The sequence below is a fragment of the Leptonychotes weddellii genome, chromosome 13 (genome assembly GCF_054177405.1).
Source record: "Leptonychotes weddellii isolate Sample4059 chromosome 13, ASM5417740v2, whole genome shotgun sequence".
Classification (NCBI taxonomy): Eukaryota; Metazoa; Chordata; class Mammalia; order Carnivora; family Phocidae; genus Leptonychotes; species Leptonychotes weddellii.
This window is the reverse complement of record NC_138381.1, coordinates 2,609,665-2,630,925: the sequence shown is the minus strand read 5'-3', so window position 1 is coordinate 2,630,925 and position 21,261 is coordinate 2,609,665. Positions and strand designations below refer to the sequence as shown.

The 21,261-nt window shown below is 49.4% G+C and overlaps 1 protein-coding gene across 7 annotated transcripts in view; it reads right to left on the bottom strand.

Annotated features, from left to right (window-relative positions):
• Nucleotides 1–21,261, bottom strand: part of ZNF516 (zinc finger protein 516) — a 116,696-nt gene that overhangs the window by 58,145 nt on the left and 37,290 nt on the right. For all 7 annotated transcript variants that reach the window (XM_081800996.1, XM_081800998.1, XM_081801000.1 and 4 more), the window contains one exon: nucleotides 6,835–8,770. In XM_081800996.1, the coding sequence (XP_081657122.1) occupies nucleotides 6,835–8,593 (1,759 nt within the window). In that variant the 5' untranslated portion in view covers nucleotides 8,594–8,770. The remainder of the gene's footprint in view (nucleotides 1–6,834; nucleotides 8,771–21,261) is intronic.

Sequence of the window (21,261 nt, the reverse complement as noted above, 5' to 3'; positions counted from 1 at the left end):
TGCTTCCAACAAACACCTGGTGACGGTGTGAAGAAGTGGACGCGGTGACAGGTGCCCACATGACCGGTGGCTGCAGAGGATATACACTTGGCAGGGATGGGATGCAGAGGGGAGCAGGGATGCCCGGCACGTGTCCAGGACGGCCCCGAGACAGGCGACATCTTCGGGGCGACGTCACACCAGCAGGTGCTGCCCCCCACCCACCGGGTGAAGCCCTCCTCCAGAGCTGACCAGGAACTACCCCACTGCAACCAGCAAACGCTGATTGTCCGGAGCCAAATTCAGAGCAGCCTGCTCTGCAGACGCTCCCAGACGGGGCACGATCCACGCCTTCCCGCGGACCTCCACAACTCACAGACCAGGGCGGAAGAAGCCAAAATGACTTCTATCCCCTGTCGACGCATAAAATCCATAAAAAGGAGCCCTCTGAACAAGGTCAAGTCTGAACTAGAGAAGACCAAGAGCCCGTCTTCATGACAAAATGGCAAAGGCGACACTGAAACCCCAGGACGGAGCCAGAAACCACGGGCAGCATCATCCCTCCGGCAGAGCGAGAAACCCTCCACGTAGCAGGGCAAGGACTGAAACAATAGAATTTAGGATGTGAAGCGATGGCAGAAAAGGTCGAAAAGTGGTTACACATCAAGTGAGATTCTCTGCAGGGACAGCGCGTTCACTGTTTATCAGAACGCGGGAACACGGTTGACTTTGCGGGTACAGGACGCCCACTGAGTGTTCGCCCTGAGCAGGCTCCTGTGTGACAGATGCTCGGCCTCCGCAGAACGCGGCTGGGCAGCCTCCGCCCACCCCTCCCTCGGAGCCAGCCTCCGTGCAGACTGGGGATCCAGGCCCCGCACGGGGTCCAGGCCATCCTGTGCCTCGGGTGATAGAACAGCACAGGGACACCTTCCTAGGCTGGAAACTGGACGCTGAGGCCCCCGGCTCGGGTCTAAGTCTAGGCCCAACACGAGAGGTGGGCCACAGGATGCCGACCCCATGCCAGGCACCAGAGGAGTGCGGCAGTGACAGGCCGTGAGCGGGGGCATCGCGGCCCCACGCTGCCGCTGGGGGACTGGACCCTCGCGGAGATCAAGAGCGGGCAGCACGCTGCGCCTCAGTGCACACGGTGACCTGCTCCCTGGCCTCTGCCAACCATGCTGCCCCCCCCTTCACACACCACACCGCTTCCGGCAAACTAAGAGTACTTGCTGGTACCCCAGTCCCTGCCCGCATAAAATGGGGACAGACAACACCTCCTGCTCCCTCCCGGCTCTAAAATCCTGTGATCCTATCTTGTGTCAGAAAGTAGGAGAGCGAGAGATCGAATCAAGTGTGTGGATGATGCTAGCAAACCCAAATGTCTGCGCGGTGTTTGCTGTGCGGTATGGGGTGCGTATAACCCATACGCGTCTCTCAGTGAAAGGAAGAAAACCCCAGAGTCTAGTCTCCAGAGTCTGAGCCTTTCATGCGATAATAAATTCATTCTGGGAGGTCAGGGAATGGGCATCCCGCTCAAGCAAACATCAGCCTGCGTGCCATGCAGAGATACCAATGTTTGAAGAATCAAAATACAAGAAAACATACTTAAAAGACGCTCTTCTCGTAATTCAGCTGTCCTCCGATAATTCAGAAAGCGTAGCGGGGTGCTGGGGTGCCCCGGGAAGAGTCACCCCACAGGTGTATGTGTTACCTGCGCAGACACACAGCGGGTTCTGGTTGCTAAGACGCAGGCTAAAACCGTAGGGCGTCCGGCTTTCGACTGCCAAGTACATCTGAACAGCTTTCTTAAAGACCTTCACTGCGTTTTCATACTAAGTAAGACATTAACAGGAGGGTTTCCAACTCTGAGATTCCTCAGTATTCAGAAATGCCTCCACTCCCGTGGCGCTGATCTGCTGGGCATTCTAGGGCTCTCTTCCAGAACCTGGAAAAGACCTGCTCTTCCATGATCTCCGGCTCTAAGGTGACGGGAATTATCTGGCACTGGTGGAAACAGGGCCTGGCACCGGCCACACGGCGGAGAGCATCTTGGGCGTACGGCCTGGCACCTGACACCAACGTCAGGGCGTGCCCCTGGGGCCCCTCCTGAGCGGACATCAGTCTGTGTGTGGACGTTTATTAGATATTGCTGGCAGTGACCTCCAGGTTGCCAGAGCGACAGAGAAACTGGACAAAGCAAGCCTGAGCGAACTGCCCGGTGACTCAAAACTGGTCCTGGGGTTTCCTGTTATCAGTTCCACAGGCTCATCTGTGACAGAGGGCGCCCGACCACCCCGGCCCACCCTCAGAAGGACCACCTGTTGTAGCTCCGTCCAGCAAGGCTTTGGTGCTTGGGTGGAACTGTCCCCAGATGTGCGTGCTCTGCTTCCCGGGCAAACCACATCCTGTCACCTCCCATCTGCACTTGGGGCTCCCGTGTCCCCCCCGCGTTCTCCCTGCCCTTATCCACATCCCCCTGATGCGCTAGCTCATGCTTAGCCTCTGGCTGGGGCCAATGCTGCAGGCCCTCCTGCCACTCCATCTGTGTGGCCACCAGAAACACGGGGGCTGCAGCATCTCGAGCACATCTGGCCAGAAGCACAATGAGGACACAGCGCTCTGGATGCACCCCTTCAGATCCACACTGAAGCAAACTCTAAGAGGAGTGATAATAAAAGCCTCCTGTCTCAGCAGGCCCAGCCTGGGACAGATGCCCCTCCCCAGCACACCCCATGTTCCACATCGATCTCTATTAGCTAGGTTCACCCGAAATCCTGTTACAATGGGCGGAAGTCTGAGAACATGTTCTTCCCGAGCCGTCCAAATGACTGTCCATGCTCTAAGAAACAGAAAGCAGAAGGGCTGCTGGAGCTTTGCACCAGCTGCCCCACCACGGTGGGCACTCCTCACCCGCCCTGGCACCGCCGCTGACCGCCGCTCTGTCTCAAGGCGCATGCTCAGCTACCATTTCTTGGCGAAGAGATGGGGGACCTTCCTTCAACTAGGATGGAAACAAGATGAGCCGCGATGTACGAGGCTGTGGCCAAGCAGGGAAAACGGACACTTTCTGAAGGAAATCCGTTTCTTCCTTCAATTGCCTTTCCCTTCCAATGATATTGTTCAGTTCTGGAAACTCTCTCCTTAATTCTCCAAACTGCATGTAATATTGTGCCACTTGTTCTTTTTTTTTTTTTTTTAAAGATTTTATTTATTTATTTGAGAGAGAGAGAGCTCATGAGAGGGGGGAGGGTCAGAGGGAGAAGCAGACTCCCTGCTGAGCAGGGAGCCCGATGTGGGACTCGATGCCGGGACTCCAGGATCATGACCTGAGCCGAAGGCAGTCGCTTAACCAACTGAGCCACCCAGGCGCCCGCGCCACTTGTTCTAAGAACCTGTTCCTCTGTCCGGTAGAGCAGTCTAACATCTTTGTGGGTCAGAAACAAATATTTGCAATTTCACAGGACTTCAACTAAAACTTGTGGCTTTACTACCATTTAAGTTGCACAGAATATGCAAAGATGTACTGAGAGGCAGGCTCAATAGAACACGGATTTAATGTGATAGCAGCCTTGAGAATAACAAGAAGGAGTCAAAACCTAGGTAGTCACATAAGTCTTTGCAGAAACGATATGCAGATAAATGGTGGGAATGGGGTCTTTGGCATTTTGCCTGAGGGCAGGTGGACACACCTCTCATGGCCTGAGAAAAGGCAGGCCACCCAAAGGTGCTTCTCACAATCACACGGGTTGTGAACTGACCTCTTCAAGACATGCTCACCAGGGGTCCCTCATTCCTAAATTGCCTACAAGCTTTCTGAGCAGAATCCTGCTTCAGCTTATTGTGAAATAACACTCCCTTGTCCTCGTGATGACTTGGAAGCACCCTGACTCTGCTTTGTGCTTGGAAATGCTCGTTTTTGTAAACTTGAATTACATGCCCTTTCAATGCTCCTCTCTTCCCTAATTAAAAGGTTTCATTTCTTCATGAGCTCCAAAAGTGTATTTTCTCTATCAGGGCTATGTCACCTTCTCGGTGGAGGGCTGAAATCTAGCTCAGTAACGTATTTTATATTTGATTGACTTTTATTCACAAGGTTGCTCTTCTCCCATTTTTGGTAAGACCCAGTTTTCCATGGAAATAAAGGGAATGTAACAGAGCTTTCTAAACAGAGCTTTCTAAACAAATGTAACAGAGCTTTTTTTCATGGGAAAAAAAAAGTTTCTTTTAATTAATCTGATAATGCAAAGTTTCTCTAGAGCCAAAAGCAGCATTCAAATCCATTCCTAGACGTCAAAAAATCTTGGGGTAAAATTATGGCACAATGGGGACTTGCTAAGCAAGGTCACAAAGATAGAATTCTAATGTCAACCCTGCTTCCACCAGAAGCCAGATTCATTCTTATGGCACCTACTGTGGTGCTTTGTTCTGAATCTCCACATATTTCCTTTAACAATTTTAGCCAGCCATCCCATCAGAGTTCTGTAAGAATTTTAAGTTGCCTATATGTGTAAAGACGTAATTCATCTTTTAGTAATAGTAAAGGCACGCTGCAGATCGAAACAGAGGATTCAAAATACTCATTTGCTTTTCCAAAGTCCTTAGCCAAACCCTGCAAATGGGAGTGCCTTTGAGTATTACATATATATAATGCACATCTCACTCCTAAAAGAACATCTCTGAAGCAGTGGTTTATTGCCCACCCTAGACCATTAAAGGCCTGCTGAGCTTGGGAAGTCTGTAGTTTTAGAAGGAAAGATTCTGCCCTACAGAGTCACAAAAGTGTTCTTCAACACTTTATGCCACCGTCATGACAAATTTCCTTTTCCGGTCTCTCAATGAGCTACCGTATTCTGTTAACTCTACTGTCAACTTGTTGAACTCAACTAGGATACATGAACTTGTTACAGAAAAATGTGATGTATTAAGTTTCTCAAAAAAACATCACATATAGAAAATACATATAATTTCATTAGGAGGTAAATGATAATCTCAAATTTAATGAATTTGAGAGGAAAAAAAGTAAATTCCAATGTATAGTGAAAAACATTTTTTTTTCCAACATTTTCAAAGTACTATTGAATTAGATTATTATCATTTGACCACCATCACCATAGATGAGGGAAAGGCTCAAGAGCTTTTCCAAATGTTAAAAATATTTATCTTCAAAAAAAGAAAAAAGATTTAGTTCTATCCTAACATTTTATCCAATGAGCTCCAAAAACAGTATTATTGGAATATCATCAGTAAAATCTGTAATTATCAAAACTTTTTAAAGAGAAAAACCAAGAATTAATCTTCAAAAATGCCAACCAAAGGTCGCAGTTGGGTTTGCCAGGTTTTACGACGATAAACTGTTGCAGGAATCTTGAGCTCAGAGAAGGAGCAGTGTATTTTCAGAGAGTAGCGTGTTCCCCTGCTCCTTCCCACAGGTTAATGAGTAAGAAATGAAATGGGAAACAACAAGGGTCAGTGCATAATGTGTCACTGCTCATCTATCTATATGGACCCTTACAAGGTGTATGTGCAGGGTCAACATAGGCTTCTCTACAGGATTAGAGAAACAACTTTCTTCCACACTTTTACTGACTCAGTATCATTTGTTTCAAAGAACTGGCTAAACCCCTCATAAAGAAAAAAGGACACAGATCTGTGTTTTGTTTTGGAGGACTGCACTACGGTCGTTTTCCTTACTACAGATTATAAATAGCCCTGCTGAAGCTCTTGGGTTTCTACACCCCTACACCCCTGGCCTTTCAGGTAAAAGCAACATCCACGAACCAGTTTCCAGGGAGAAGAGAAAAACGGTCCTCGTGATGCGGAGAATGTTACAAGTTCCGTCACTGGAACATCACCTTCTACTAAAAAGAATTACCCAAAACAAAAAATAATGAATAAAATATCAAAATGCTTAAGACTTATAAAAAGTAGAAAAATGACGAAAACAAAGTTAGTCAAGCATCTTTAAATATTTACATAGCTGCTATTCGGAGAGTCATCTGTTCCAATGAGCCGTCTCTAAACCCACAGGGTATTTGAATCTGAGGAGATTAATTATAACCGCACACCGACTGGAAGTTACTCTTCTACTCAGCTGTCTGGTTCAAAGGAGGTGAGCAGAGGCAAGTGCGTGTGCATGCGTTTGCCGCCTGGGGACGGAGCAGGCTCTGGGCCTGTGGAGAAAGAGAAGGGCACACCTCGGAGGTGTCCCATCACCTGTCCTTTGCTCAGAAATGACTTATGCCCCAGAGAAACTGTGAATTCAACAGGCCAAAGGTGTTAATTAATGCAAACACATCCGGGCAAATTAGCAAGAAAGGAGCCTGAAGCAGAGCTGACAGGCACCTGTGTCCGCACCCACCAGCCTGAGCTCTAAGTATACACTGGCTACCTAATACCTTGGGGTGGGACCACCTGGGTGCAAGGCTACCTGGGCCAAGAATACCCAGGCAAGAGCTATCCAGGCACAGGGTCACCTGGATGCAGGGTCTACCTGGGTCTGGGACTGCCTGGGTCTGGAAACCAGGCCCCTAGGGCGCAGGGCTGAGCCCTGACTCCCTGGCCCTGGACCTCCTGGGCTAAGGGCTACCGGGCCAGTGGGCCACCTGAGCCTGGACCATCTCGGCATGTGTTACCTGGGCACTGGACCTCCCTGGGCTCAGGGATACTTCGGGAAGGCCTCACAGGCACAGAGCTACCTGGACTTGCGTTACCTGGATACCTGGGCTCTGGGATATCCGGACAGGGGATCAGCTGGGTGCAGGGCTACGGAGCCGGGACTACCTGGGCACGGGTCACCCAGGTACAGAGCTCTCTGGCCCTCACTCTCTGAGCCCAGCTGCCCAGGCGCACGCTCACCTGGTGCAGGGTCGGCTGCACTGTCCTCTCCGCTCTCCTCCGCAGCCTCGTCTGCCAGGCCCGAGCCTGGGGAGTCAGCGGCAGCACCACAGGCCGAGCCTGGGCTGCTGGGCTGCGAGGCCGAGTCGCCCTCGCTGAGCGAGCCACAGCGCGCACGGGGCCCCCGATCCCCGGGGCCATCACGGTCTCGGCGCACACGGCGGTGCACCCGGGAGTGCAGCACCATCTGGTGGTAGGTGCGGAAGATCTTGCCGCACTCGAAGCACTCAGAGGACTTGCCATGGCCAGCAGGGGCAGCAGCGCGGCGGCTGGGCCGTGGGGCCGGCCTGGGGTCCAGGGGTCCAGGCATGGGGTCCCCGGGCGCGCCCGCCCGCTTGCGCGGGGGCCCCTGAGCGCCGGGCTCCGGCTCGCGTTTGCGCTTCTCCTGGCTCACCAGGATGTACTCGCGCCGCTCCTTGTCGAAGGCCACGTCCCCGGCCAGCACCTCGTCCCACGCCCCGTACTTGAGGTACTCAGCCGGCTCGGCCACCTTGCCCCGCGTGGCCAGCTGCCAGGCCTGGTAGCTGTTGACCGGGTCCAGCTCGGCCACACGCTGCCCCGCCTGCCCGTGGGCGGGCGTGCTGGCCACCGCAGGCCGCAGGTTGAGGCACTGAAGGAAGAGCTGCTGGGAGTCCGGGGGGCTGCCCTGCACCGCGCCCTCCCTGGCCGGAGCCCGTGTCCGGCCGGCTTCCACCCTGCGGTGGATGGCATTGTGCGCGTTCAAGCTGTCCAGGTTTGTAAACAGGTTCCCACACTTGGTGCAGACTTCGTAGAGGGACAGGCCAGCCACGATCATCTCCTCCTGCACCACGTTGTTGATGGTGGCGATGGGGTCCAGCTCACTCTTGGGCTTGTTCTTGCTCCCAGTCTTGGGGCCGTGCGCCTTCATGTGGTTTTTGAGGAACCACGGCTCTTTGAATCTTCGGCCACAGATGTGGCAGCCGTGGTCGAAGGAGCCCCTGTGCTTCTTCATGTGAGCCTTCAGGAACCAGGTCTGGCTGAAGGCCTGGCCGCAGACCTCGCATGGAAACTCCCCGGGGGTCAGCTCCGGCTTGCCGTTCTCCACGTAGGCCTCAGCCCCACCGGGCACCTGCGCAGTGATGTGGTCCTTCTCGATGTGGCTCAGCAGGGACTCCTCCCTCAGCGTCATGTAGCTGCAGAGCCTGCAGCGGAACGGCTTGTGGGCCTGGTGCACGTGCTGCTCCAGGTCCTTCTTGCGCTCAAACTTGCACTTGCAGAAGGAACACTGGGCTGCAGCCTTGCCCTCCTCTGGGGCGCAGGCAGCCCCCTCGGCCTCCTTCTTGCTGCTCCTCAGCAGGATCTTGCTGTTGTCCACTTGGGTGGCCCCGTTGAGGATCCTGTTGCAGGCGGACGTGCTCTTGGTGGGGCTGGTGCAGCCGTCCAGGCCCTCAGACACGCGCATCTCACCAGCCTCCGGCTCGTGGCCCTGGATCAGAGTGCCAGTGCGGTGGCTGCGAATGTGGATCTTCAGGTTGCCCTTCTGGGAAGCCCTGTGGTCGCAGTAGGGACATTTGTAGGGCTTCTCCCCCGTGTGCTTGCGCATGTGCTGGGACAGGGAGCTCTGGAAGGGAAAGCTCTTGCCACAGATGCAGCAGCTGTGGCTCATGGCCTTGTCTCCGTCCGCCTCGGGGCTCCTGCTTGTCCTGCTGGGGCTCGGGCCCCTTCTCAGCTCCACCTCGGCCTCTCGGTTGCGATCCATCTCCAGGACCAGGGCTCCCTGGCCGGGGCGGGCACGGCTTTCTGTCGCACAGGCCTGCCTGACGACGTCTTATCTCTCCATCTTCACACGAGGCTTCTGCTTCCCAGCTGCACGGACGCACCTGCCAGGACAACCGGCATCTCCTACCTGGAAAGCATGGCAGACGGCAGAGAGCACCTGAAACAGAAAAGACATGGAGATCTTAGGAACGAGGTTTCCCACATCCGCAGGGAACCAGCAACCTCCACGGGGAGCGACAGGCACGCTCCTGAAAAACAGCAGGCCAGTCCACATCAAAGGAGACGCCAACACAAATTCAAGTCGATGTACTAGCAGCTGCTTTCCTCTAAGAGATCAATATTTAAACAGTTATTGATAATTGTGTGCTCAATCATTAAAACAAATAACCTTACAAGATTGTACGCTAGAATAATTTTTCTCAAAAAGATACCAAATCTTTAAGGACAGTCTGAGGTGAGTGAAGTTGTGGAGTGTGAAAAATACAGGCCACAGACCAGAAGAGCGGGTGGGGAACGGGAACAAGGAGAAAGGGCCAGGGAGAGGCTGGTAAGGGACACAGAGGCACAGCTCGTGCCCGGGCCAAGTGAGCCGCAAAGGCAGTTGACAAATGTGCCCTGTGTTGAGATGCTAGGGAAACAAGTCTTCGGCGAAGAGCGCAGGTGACTGACCCCGAGCTCATGCAAGGTCTATGCCTGGAGCCGGCTGCTCAGGACCGACGGCCAGCACGGCAGCCCCAGCTAACACCACCTCGAGGTGCACAGGGCCACGGAACCACTGCCTCTTAGAAAAGCCCCAACCCAGGCCCATCCCGTCCTTTTGCTCCCGCAGCACCACGCCACCCCAATCCCCAAAAGGCCCCCTAGGATCCGGCTGTAGGGCTAAGTCCCAGCCCCAGTGCAGAAAACCCTCTGGACCCCGGGCGTCACGCGTCACCCCCCACCCTTCTCCACAGGTCTCATCCCCACGGTGCATTTCCAGGGAGACTGGGTATGCCTCTCCCTGGTGACAGCAGGTGTCACACACCTTCCAGGCCCTGTCAGAGCCACTCCGCCAGGTGTCCGGCTGTTTCTGGCACCCTGTGCACGGGCAAAGACAAACCAGACAAGGGAGGTGCCCAGCGCCGTGCCTGGCACACGCGGGCAACCAGCCACACGGCAGGAAAGCCAACCCGAATGCTTGCAAGCCGCCAAATGGGCCCAAGACAGTACACACCAAAAAGCAATTATCTGCAGTAAAAACAGGAATTTCCATCTGACTTGTGATAAGTAGAATAAACAAAACAGTGAGCCAATTAGAAAGAATGGGAGAGAGGGCTTCTTTCAGAATAGCATTCTGATGGGTTAGAAAGGGAGGCAAGGCGGCCCCACAACTCCCCTGGGACACGGTCTGTTTATCCTTCTCACCTCCAAGCTGAAGTAATTGAGACAGGATTCTGAGGGTCTCCCTACAGGGGTGGAGATGGGAGGGGGGCTCCAGACTTGCACCGAGAGGCACCCAGATGGGCAGATTTTCTTTAAAAATAGCCATGACATATATAAAGGATGCCATGTTTTTACAAACTCACAACCTCATACACACTAAGAACCCGTATTATAAAATTTACAAAACATGAAGAAGCTATAGGTTTCTGGTTTTGAACCAATGTACTAATACACACTTTTTGCTCACGAATGAAAGGTTCTCTCCCAAAAGACCCTGGGCAGCGACTCCTTGTCTGCTCTGGTCGTCTGGCCCGACACGGCTTCACCAGAGCGGACACAGAAAAGAGTACTGACAAGAGGACAGGGAAGTGAAGAGCACAGGGGAACCTGCCCACCAGGAGGGATTCTGAGCGCATGGCACGGCCTGTCCTCCACTTGGAGGCAGGGGTGCAGAAGCCATCGTGATAGATGCCCTCTGGACAGACAACACACCTCCTGCTTTCTCCAAACACCTCCTCCCACAGGCCCTTAGAAGAAATCTTATTTAAAATGATGTATTCTGAAACATCTTTTGATAAAGCCCCGTGCTAGCGGGGTTCCCAGGCACCCAAAGAAACCAATGCAGTGAGAGCAGCCAAGTCTGGAAAGAGGCAGAAAGGAGAGGGGCACACAGGTAATCTTTACTCTCGACACTAACAGGTGCAGAGTTCCTCCTGCCGAGAGAGAGCCTCCAAAAATCAAGGACTCCAATAAAGTACATAAATAAAAACGCCCCATAAAAATGGACAAATTGGGTTAACAAGAACACCTCTTAATGATGATTTAAGCTAATTTAAATCATCTTTTCAAGCCGCTTTGGTCTTGGCACAAGTTTTGGATGGTTGTGTATGTTGTACATTACTTATGGGTTATACTGCAAATGATTTGCATGCATCCCCTTCTATCCCAGGATTTATTTCATCCCCTCAAAATGATGAATGTGACCTACTATACAAAAGTATGAATGAAACATACTATTCATATTTAGCTCAATGCTCTAATCTGGACATAAAGATCTTAGGAGTTTAAAGAATCATAAAGAGGGCGCCTGGGGTGGCTCAGTTGGTTAAGCGACTGCCTTCGGCTCAGGTCATGATCCTGGAGTCCCAGGATCGAGTCCCGCATCGGGCTCCCTGCTTGGCAGGGAGTCTGCTTCTCCCTCTGCCCCTCCCCCCTCTCATGTACTCTCTCTCTCTCATTCTCGCTCTCTCAAATAAATAAATAAAATCTTTAAAAAAAAAAAAGAATCATAAAGAAATAATTTTATGAAGGAAAAAAACTGGAAATTGGCGGCTCTGAAATAATTTTACAAAGTCCACCACACCTCTCAGTTGGTCGATGAAGAGTATTAAAGTCAGACAGTTCTCCAATTCTAGGGGATCAAACAGCCACAAAGACGAGGTTCACGGAGTACCAGTGCTCAACCAGTTCAGGACCACAAGAGGCAACCCACAAATGCACCTGGAAATAAAAGTGGATTTTTCAAGTGAGAAGACTTGTTCAAACCATCACCAATGCATGCCCTGTGGCCGGGTTATACCCTCCTTCTTTGCTACTGCGTGTTCAGCACCCCCAGGGGTCGTGAAAGTCAAATGCTTCCCAAGCTGCAGGGCTGCTTCAAGGATGCGGCATGGCAGGTCGGGGGTCTCCACCCCAGCGCTAGCACGGAGTGATGCACCGTTAGGAGCCCTGGTCCCCCGTTAACCAGCCAGGTGGGTCTCAGGGGGCGACCCTCACGGCCCAGGCTCCTCTCCTCATCTCTCAGGAGCCTAGGGTCAGGGAAGCCCCTGCCGAGCCTGTCCTCGGAGCGCCCCCCAGATCCCTGCACACGTCCGTACACAGTAAACACCTGCCTGGTCCGGGCCCACATGTAACACCAGACGGCGCCCTGCCCTGCAGCCCATGGTCTCTGGTGAGCTGCAAAGGCGGGGAGCAGGTGTGCGCGCAGCTTGGCCACCACAGCGGGGACGGGAGGAAGTGGCTCAGGTGGTCCCAGGCCACCAGAGCATCCAGCAGCTAGGCTGCTGGGCCAAGGGGATGCGGCTGCACTTCTCGTTCTTTCCAGGGGGGTCCTCAGTCCTCTGCACACTGCAGGCAGCTGCCATGTTGGCTGGCTGAGAAATCCACGTTCCTCCTCACAGCCTGGACTCATCGAGTGTCCGGTTCCCCCACGCCCCTGACCCCAGCCCAGGCCTGGGCACCTTCCGTCAAGAACCCAAACGCCAGAGAATACAGTGTTCTTCCTCGGGCTTCCTCCAAAACCAGCTGAAAAGCTTTCCCCGAGGCCAACGGGGCCCTGCAATTTCCAGGCGGCTTCTCAAGGAAGGCCGTCAAGAGCGCCCCCGCCATCCGCAAACAGGCTCCTCTTTCTCTCTTGTTTTCCACTTCTTCCCTGCCCACCCCCATCTTTCAAAACGAAGCCCTGCTGTAAATGCCGGGCAGAGGGGCATGGGGCGCCGTTTTAAAGAACCTAGAGATATTACCAAGGGCAAAACAGATCAATGTAGAAATGGAAAAAATGCTCTAACAGCACTAACTATTTAAGCCCCAAACACCCCTATCTTAAGGAAATCACAACATCAACAAAATGGGCTCCACTTGAAAAAGCTCCACCAAGTGGCCCCTTCCTGACGCCCACGGTCCACTAACGAAGTTTCTTGCGAACCTTTAAAGCCACAGTGGGAAAGTGATTCCCAGCCACTGACCCTCCTTCGTCCGCAGCCCAATCAACAGATCTTTGTGATATTCTTTTCAGCTACAGGCAAAAACTGCTATGTCAGACAGGGTCATCACTCCTTTTCCAAAAAAGAACAGGAATGCTGTCATCAGAACTCTCAACTTAAAAATGCACCACAGGGGGGCCCAGGGAGGAGGCCTGCGGAGCCGCCGTCAGCCCTCCAGCACCACTAGCTTCGAGACCAAAACCACCACCCACCAGCGCCCCTGAGCCTGGAGGGTCTCACCGGTTTCTCCACACCCATCTCGGTCCCCAGTGGGGAGCGGGTCACGCGCCGCCGCCGCGGGACAAAGCGTCAGACTGCTCTGTTCTGGCCAGATGCGCTTTCGTCCTGAGCGGCCTTTTACTCTCCCAGACAGACAAGCACATACCACATGGGATTTGCTGTTCCAACTTTTCCTACAATAACATGTTAACCTAAAGATCACTAGTGTTATAAAACGTGTGAATAAATGTTAGCTCTTCATGCAGCCCAGAGTGCACGGGGTTCCAGCAGCAGGAACACGAATGGGGGAGGGCATGGCGGGACAGCAAACACACGGATGTGTTTTAGCCGACCCAGGACGACGCACACCCCACGGACATACAGGCACCACGGCCCCACCTGAACACAGTTTGTCCGTGATGAACCAGTTCTCTTGTCACTGTGTCACAAACTTTGTCCGCGGCGGCAACTGGGAACTTGTCTGGCAAGTAATTTAATTGTTTATGCATAAAACGGCTTGCTGATCAGGGTTTTAAAATAGATTTCCAATGGATCGCTCACTGTGTGTGCATGTTTCTCTAGAGAGAACAGTTTGCAGCTACTCTTTAAAAATGCCTTCTACGTTTTTAGAGATGGCATTTCGTAAAAGGTAATTTAATCGTGTTTATAAAAAAGTAGGTAAAGATAAAATGTTTTTAAGAAAATAAAAGTGTATATTCGTAACGTAAAAAATGCATTATAGCGGAGATGGGGAAGGATTTAAGAGGCAATATGTAAAAGCTGTGAAAATAAAATATGCAGCTAAACTTTAAAATGCAATCGTGGGAACACAGAAATAAATAAACCACGAGACCTAAATACACAGATGCAGGGCTGCTGCCTTACCTTTCAGAGACTGTCTCTTTCGCCTGCACGGCACAACTTTCTCAAGACCACTTACAGTCACTGGATTTGGGGCAAATTTACTCTGTGGGTAAATGTTCCAACTCATAAATCACTTCTCTAGGTGAGGATCCTGGGGACTGCATCTCTGACCTCATACAAAGCAGGGAAGTCACTTCCGGAAGCATGCCCTGGTGACCTGCTGCAGCAGCTCCCTGAGAGGCCAAGGACCGGGGGGGTCAAGTCCCCTGCCCTACAGTGACTCCCATAGGGGCAAGACCTGGACACCTGCTATCCAGGATGGACCACCTCTATGACTGTGTGCTCTGCTCCATGCCCAGGCAGACACAGCTCGCTCTTGCCTCTGGGACTCAGGCATGCAGGTCCCAACCCACCCACGCACCCGATATCTTACCTGACCCCTGGCAGCCTTGTGACTCGGTTGGGGCCCTCCCCTAGCTCTCTGCATGGCCCTGGCCCTATCCTAGCACACGTCTGGACTGCTTCTTTTTCTGGTCACTTGTGCGTTAGAGGACAAGACTTCTCCCCACCAGCACAGAGCCAAGCACATTTTGGGCATCGCAGTGCTGTCAAGAATACCCGAGATCAAAACCCAGTTCTGCCACTCACTTGGATCAGCGTGACCCCTGTCTTAACCTCTCTGTTCCCCAGCCAATTTTACTTTTTATTTTTTGGTTTTTTTAAAGATTTCATTTATTTATTTGACAGAAAGAGATACAGCGAGAGAGGGAACACAAGCAGGGGGAGTAGGAGAGGGAGAAGCAGGCTTCCTGCTGAGTAGGAAGCCTGATGCGGGGCTCGATCCCAGGACCCTGGGATCATGACCTAATGACTAAGCCACCCAGAAGCCCCTCATTTCACTTTTTAAATGTAAATGATAGTAATGAGAACTATGGTATAGTAATTCTGTGAGGTTTAAGTTAATGCATTCTAGGTACAATGTTTAACACACGGTAAATGGTTAACATGTTACATATTATTATTAATAACTGCTGAATAAGTAAATGAAAGGTCACTGCAGGACCCAAGGACACCTACTCACTGAGAGTGACAGTATTTGGTTTAAAAAATTCAAAAGGAGGGGCACCTGGGTGGCTCAGTCATTAAGCGTCTGCCTTCGGCTCAGGTCATGATCCCAGAGTCCTGGGATCGAGCCCCGCGTCGGGCTCCCTGCTCGGCGGGATGCCTGCTTCTCCCTCTCCCACTCCCCCTGCTTGTGTTCCCTCTCTCACTGTGTTCTCTCTCTATCAAATAAATAAAATCTTTAAAAAAAAAAAAATTCAAAAGGACAAAATAATAGAAGCTTAGGAAACTAAATCAGAAGTCACTAGTGACCCCTATGTATTCAGTGGGCTCTCACAGGCCCACTACAAAAGGTTATTTAATACAACTATAATGCCTTCCACCAGCTACAACCATCCACAGCAAACATGCTCAAACATATTCTAGCTCCCAAACTCTTCATAAAAACTAAACTTTGAAACAGACTAAATATTAAATAATATTTGAGAACTGCTATTTTGTTGGGCTGGTAATACAGAAGAACATTCTTAGTTTTTAGAAATGTTGATGAAATATTTTGGAGGTGGTTTACAAAAAAGAGAAAGGCAAATATATAAAAATGTTAACAACTGCTGGATCTAGATAGCAGGTGCGGGTATGTTTATTTGTCGGATACCAAAACCAGACAAGGACACCACAAAAAAAAAGAAAATTACAAGCCAGTATCCTTGATAAACCAGAGATCCAAAAATCTTCATCAAAATATTAGCAAACTGAATTCAACAATACATTAAAAGGTTCATACACCATGATCAAGTGGGATTTATTCCAGGGATGCAAGGATGGTTCAACATCCACAAGTAAGTCAGTGTGATACACTACATTGACAAAATGAAGGATAAAAATCACATGATCATCTCAATAGATGCAAAAAGAGCAGCTGACAAAATTCAATACCCATTTATAATAAAAACTCAACAAAGCAGGTATAGAGAGAACATATTTCAACGTAATAAAGGTCATATATGACAAACCCACAACCAACATCATACTCAGTAGGGAAACGTTAAGAACTTTCCTCCTAAGATCAAGAACAAGACAAAGATGTCCACTCTCACCACCTTTATTCAACCTAGTATTAGAAGTCCTAGCTAGAGCAATAAGGCAAGAAAAAGGAAAAAAAGTCATCCAAATCGGAAAGGAAGAAATAAAACTGTCACTATTTGCAGATGACATGATATTATATACAGAAAACCCTAAACACTCATCAAAAAACTATTAGAATAAGCTATTTCAGTAGAATTGAAGGATACAAAATCAATATACAGAAATCTGTGGCATCTCTATACATTAATAACTATCAGAAAGATAAATTAGGAAAGCAATCCCAGGGGCGCCTGGGTGGCTCAGTTGGTTGGGCAGCCAACTCTTGGTTTCGGCTCAGGTCATGACCTCATGGGTCATGAGAGCAAGCCCACGTCAAGCTCCAAACTCAGCATGGAGTCTGCTTGAGATTCTCTCTCTCTGCCCCTCCCCGCTTTGTGCATGTATGCACATGGACTCTCTCTAATAAATAATCTTTAAAAAAAGAAGAAAAGGGGGCGCCTGGGTGGCTCAGTCGTTAAGTGTCTGCCTTCGGCTCAGGTCATGGATCCCAGGGTCCTGGGATCGAGCCCCGCGTTGGGCTCCCTGCTCGGCAGGAAGCCTGCTTCTCCTTCTCCCACTCCCCCTGCTTGTGTTCCTTGTCTTGCTTTGTCTCTGTCAAATAAATAAATAAAATCTTTAAAAAAAAAAAGAAAGAAAGAAAGAAAGAAGAAAAAGAAATCAATCCCATTTACAATTGCATCAAAAAGAATAAAATACCTAGGAATAAATTTAACCAAGAAGATGAAAGAACTGTACACTGAAAATTACAAATGTTTAGACACAAATAAATTAAAAGATATCCTGTGCTCATGCATTACAAGAATTAATATTGCTAAAACATCCCAAAGCAACTACAGATTCAATGCAATCCCTATCAAAATTCCCATGGCATTTTTCATAGAACAAATAATTCTAAAATCTGTATGGCATCCAAAAGACCCCACATAGCCAAAGCAATCCTAAGAAGGAAGAACAAAGCTGGAGGCATCATGTTCCTTGATTTCAAACTATACTACAAAGCTACAGTAAATCAAAACAGTATGCTATTGACATAAAAACAGACACATTGATCAATGGAAAAGAACTGAGAGCCTAGTAACAAACTGACATGTATATGGACCATTAATTTACAGCAAGGAGCCAAGAACATCCAATGGTGAAAGCAGTGTCTCCAATAAATGATGTTGGGAAAACTGGACAGCCACATGCAAGAGAATGCAACTAGCCTGCTATCTTAACATAAACAAAAATTAACTCAAAATGGACTACAAACTTGAATGTCAGACTTGAAACCATAAAACTCCCAGAAGAACACATAGGTGGAAAGCTCCGTGACACTGGTTTTAGCAGTGTGTTTGAACCTGAGTCCAAAGGCAAGGGAAACTAAAGCAAAAATAAACAAATGGGACTATTTCAAACAAAGAAGCTTCTGCACAGTGAAGGAACCCATCATCAAAACAAAAAGGCAACCTACTAAGAGAAGATATTCGCAAATCCTATATCCAGTAAGGGGTTAATATCCAAAATATATAAAGAGCTCCTATAACTCAACAATAAGAAAACAAACAACCTGACTAAAAAATGAGAAGAGGATCTAAAGAGGCATTTTTCCAAAGATATACAGATGTCAACAGGTACAGGAAAAGGTGCTCAACATCACTAATTATTAGGAAATTATAAATCAAAACCACAATGAGGTATTACCTCACACCAGTTAGAATGGCAATTATCAAAAAGACAAGAAATAACAAGTGTTGGTGGGAATGTAAAACACTATGGAGATTCCTCGAAAAACTAAGAGCAGAACCACAATATGATCCACCTGGTTCCACTTCTGGGTGTCTACCTGAAGAAAACAAAATCACTAATTCAAAAAGATACCTGCACCCCTCATGTTCATGCAGCATTACTGACAGTAATCAAGATATGGAAGCAACCTGAGTGTCCACCGAGGGATGAACAGATAAAAAGGATGTGGTGTGTATACACATACACACGGAACACTACGCAGCCTTAAAGAAAAACGGAATCTTGCTTATCTGATAGCATGGATGGACCTTGAGGGCATTGGGCCAAGTGAAGTAAGTCAGACAGACAAGTACCATACAATTCCACTCACCTGTGGAATCTGAAAAAAAAGAAAACAATATTAAAACAAACTCATAGATACAGATCAGTGGTAGCTCCAGGGGAAGAGGGTGAGCGAAATGGGGGGCACTGTAGGCGGACAGATGGTGACTAGTCTTTTGGCAGCGATCACGGAGTAGTGAATACAGATGTCATGTTATAATGTTGGACACCTGATGCTTGCAGAACGTTATGGACCAACTGCACCTCATTAAAAAAAATAGAATGTTGGAATATTATTTGGCCAAAAGGAAGCAAAAAAAAATAAATTAATATAAATAAAACACCTCAGCATTACTTTTTTAATGTTAATTACTGAATCTAGATGGTGAATGTATGTGTGTTTCTTATTCTTCCAAATTTTATGGATTTTGGAAGTTTTTCACAAAAGAAGCTTAAAAAAAAAATAACTCCCACTTGCAACCCCAGGAAGGAACACAATTGAAAGAGGGGCTCTGGTGGGCCCTTCCCCCTCCCCCCTCCCTCTCCCTCCCTCTCCTTCTTCCTCCCCTCCCCCTTCCCCCACCATCCTGCTCTCCAGGCCTGGAGGAAGCTCAGAAGGCTCCAAGAAATGCAGTTTGAGAACATTACCTTTTGTTAATTCTAGTATTCAAAATTCAAAATTCAAAAAAAAAGAAAAAGAAAAAGAAAAATCATCTGAATAATAAACTGTTCAAATGAAAAGCAGTACTTAAGAGACTGCTCACTGATGCTGAGAAGCTCAGGAATCCACCCAAAGCTTGGTCACAGCCTTACTGCAGTCCATGCAGTGGCTTCTCCAGCCAGATGAACTTGCCCGAGCTAGTCCTGGGGTTCCTGGTGACCCCAGTCCACTGCTTCCCAAGGCAAAAAAACTGGTCATGCAGTTGAGGTTTCTTTCCCACATTTTAAACAACCATCTTCTAACCAGTTAACTATGGCATTGCCAGGGGAAAAAGGTAAAATATCCTGCCTTTTAAACAGTAAGCATCTCTCTGAATCTACAGGAAATCTTGCCATTTTCTGCTCTGTGAAGTAAATCAACACAAAGCAGAAGCCGAATGATTTTGTACTGATTTCCCCAAAACTATCAAAAATAATTCTATCAACAACTTATCGTGCACAAGGAATCCAGAGGCTAATTTTCAAGTAACCTCTAATATTTTGAGCCACTTGCCTAACAAAACAACTCTGCAAGTTTCTTTAAACCTACCCAAACCAGAGTGGGAAGCATAACAGGCTCCGAAGGGCTGCAGGAGAGCGGGACGGGGCGTTTCCTGCTCTGAGGGAGAGTTTTCAGTTTAGGGAAGCAGAACCCGAAGCTCGTCCTGTTTTTCAAAGAACTCTCTAGTTGGGTTCTTTTTCAGTTCTGGTTCATTAATTAGCCATATCACGCTACTAAGAAGTAGGTTTGCTCTCCTCGGGTGCACTGCGGCCCCTCCTCCGGTCTCCCCTGGCCACCCTCTGGGGGAGCCCCGGGCTTCCGGGAGGGAGGCAGGAGCAGCGGGGGCTCCCCCAGCCTGTGTGTGCAGCTCTGGTAACGGGAGAATCTGTGCAATCTGAAGAGTCAGGCAGGCTGGGAGGATGCCCTTACAAAGAAGACAGCTCTCTGCAGACACGCTGTGGGTATTTACGGGAGTCTTGTGGCTCCAAAAGGCAAGTCCCAAAATGAAAAGAAGAGGGGCTGGCCCGCCGGTGCACTTCCGCAGGCCTGTCCACGGAGCCGTGGTGCTGCCCAGTGCTCCAGGGCATGCCCGGGAACACAGGCCCTGGGGGGTGCCCGGCCGGGCAAGCCGTATACTGCCCGTCTGTTCGCCTGCAGACAATGAAATGGGCTTTACTCCTTACACTGTAGTATTATGGGCCATGAATCAAAATACATCATTAACATCCTGCACAGGCTTATCTACGGCTGAGACAAAAAGCCTATTCTTTGAACAAACGGGGAGAAATTCCATAACAACAATGAGGAGTTCCTCTCTGCACACACCAATCTGCCCCAGATTAACAATTCCCGGCTTATAGTCCGCAGCCCGGTCCGAGCTGCTCCATGAACTGATGCATTCACTGCTGGGGAGTTAAGGACCCAGGCTGACAAGGCCTTGAGGCCGCCTCGCTCAGGCCAATCAATAATCCATTATGAGCAAACTACATTTCCACTCTAATAAGAAGAAATGAATAAAAGGCCACCAGAATCAGCAGCATTCACAAGAAGCCCCACCCCACCTCCCCCACTAGGGGAAAAAGGACACAAACCCAGTATCCCCGGGTGTAAGGAACACACAACTGCCCACAGGCAAGGCAGGCCCTATTTCCAAACGGCCAAGAACAATGTGCTCAGACGTGGCTGCCAAGAGCACTCATTTTAAAGGTACGTCTCAAATATGCTTTGTTCAGAACACAGAGTAGGAGAAAAAACCATCCACGCAACATTGACAAAATCCCACTTTCTCAAACAAAGGTTTCCTTTAAATATCTTTAGAAACCCCCCAAAAATCAGGCCAACACATTAGTAGTCCCCAAATGTAACTAACTGTCCCTAATAAGGTTTTACTATGTAAACTGCACGATCTTTCGGCAAGACCCGGGTCGATGAGCAGCTCAGACCCCGGCTGCGGCCAGGGCTCCATTTACAGCCGAAACGCCTGAGGACCTCGCTGTGATTCTGCAAGCAGGCTCCCGTTCATGAAGTTGTTTACCACGATCTGTCACACACGCAAATAAAGTCCTGGTCCCGGAAAAGAGAGAACCCATCTTCACCTCCAGAGAGAAGGTGGAAACAGGAGAACAGTAACGACCGTTTGCCGACATATTTCCAAAAGAAAATATGAATTAACATCAGCATCACAGCTGCCCGTACGTCCTCTGACTGAAATAGAAAGACTGGTAAGTCAAACCTGACCCTCCGGGGGAACAAAAAAAGCAGATGAATACACCATCTAATTATTGATTACATTCAGGAACGTCCTAGAATAGATGAGGGAAGATGTGGGAATTTTCCTTCCCCAGTCACTAATAACAGATCCAGAAAAATCCAAAGTAGGCATGGAGACTTTCATCCGGAAGCATCCATGTGAAAACAAGCAGG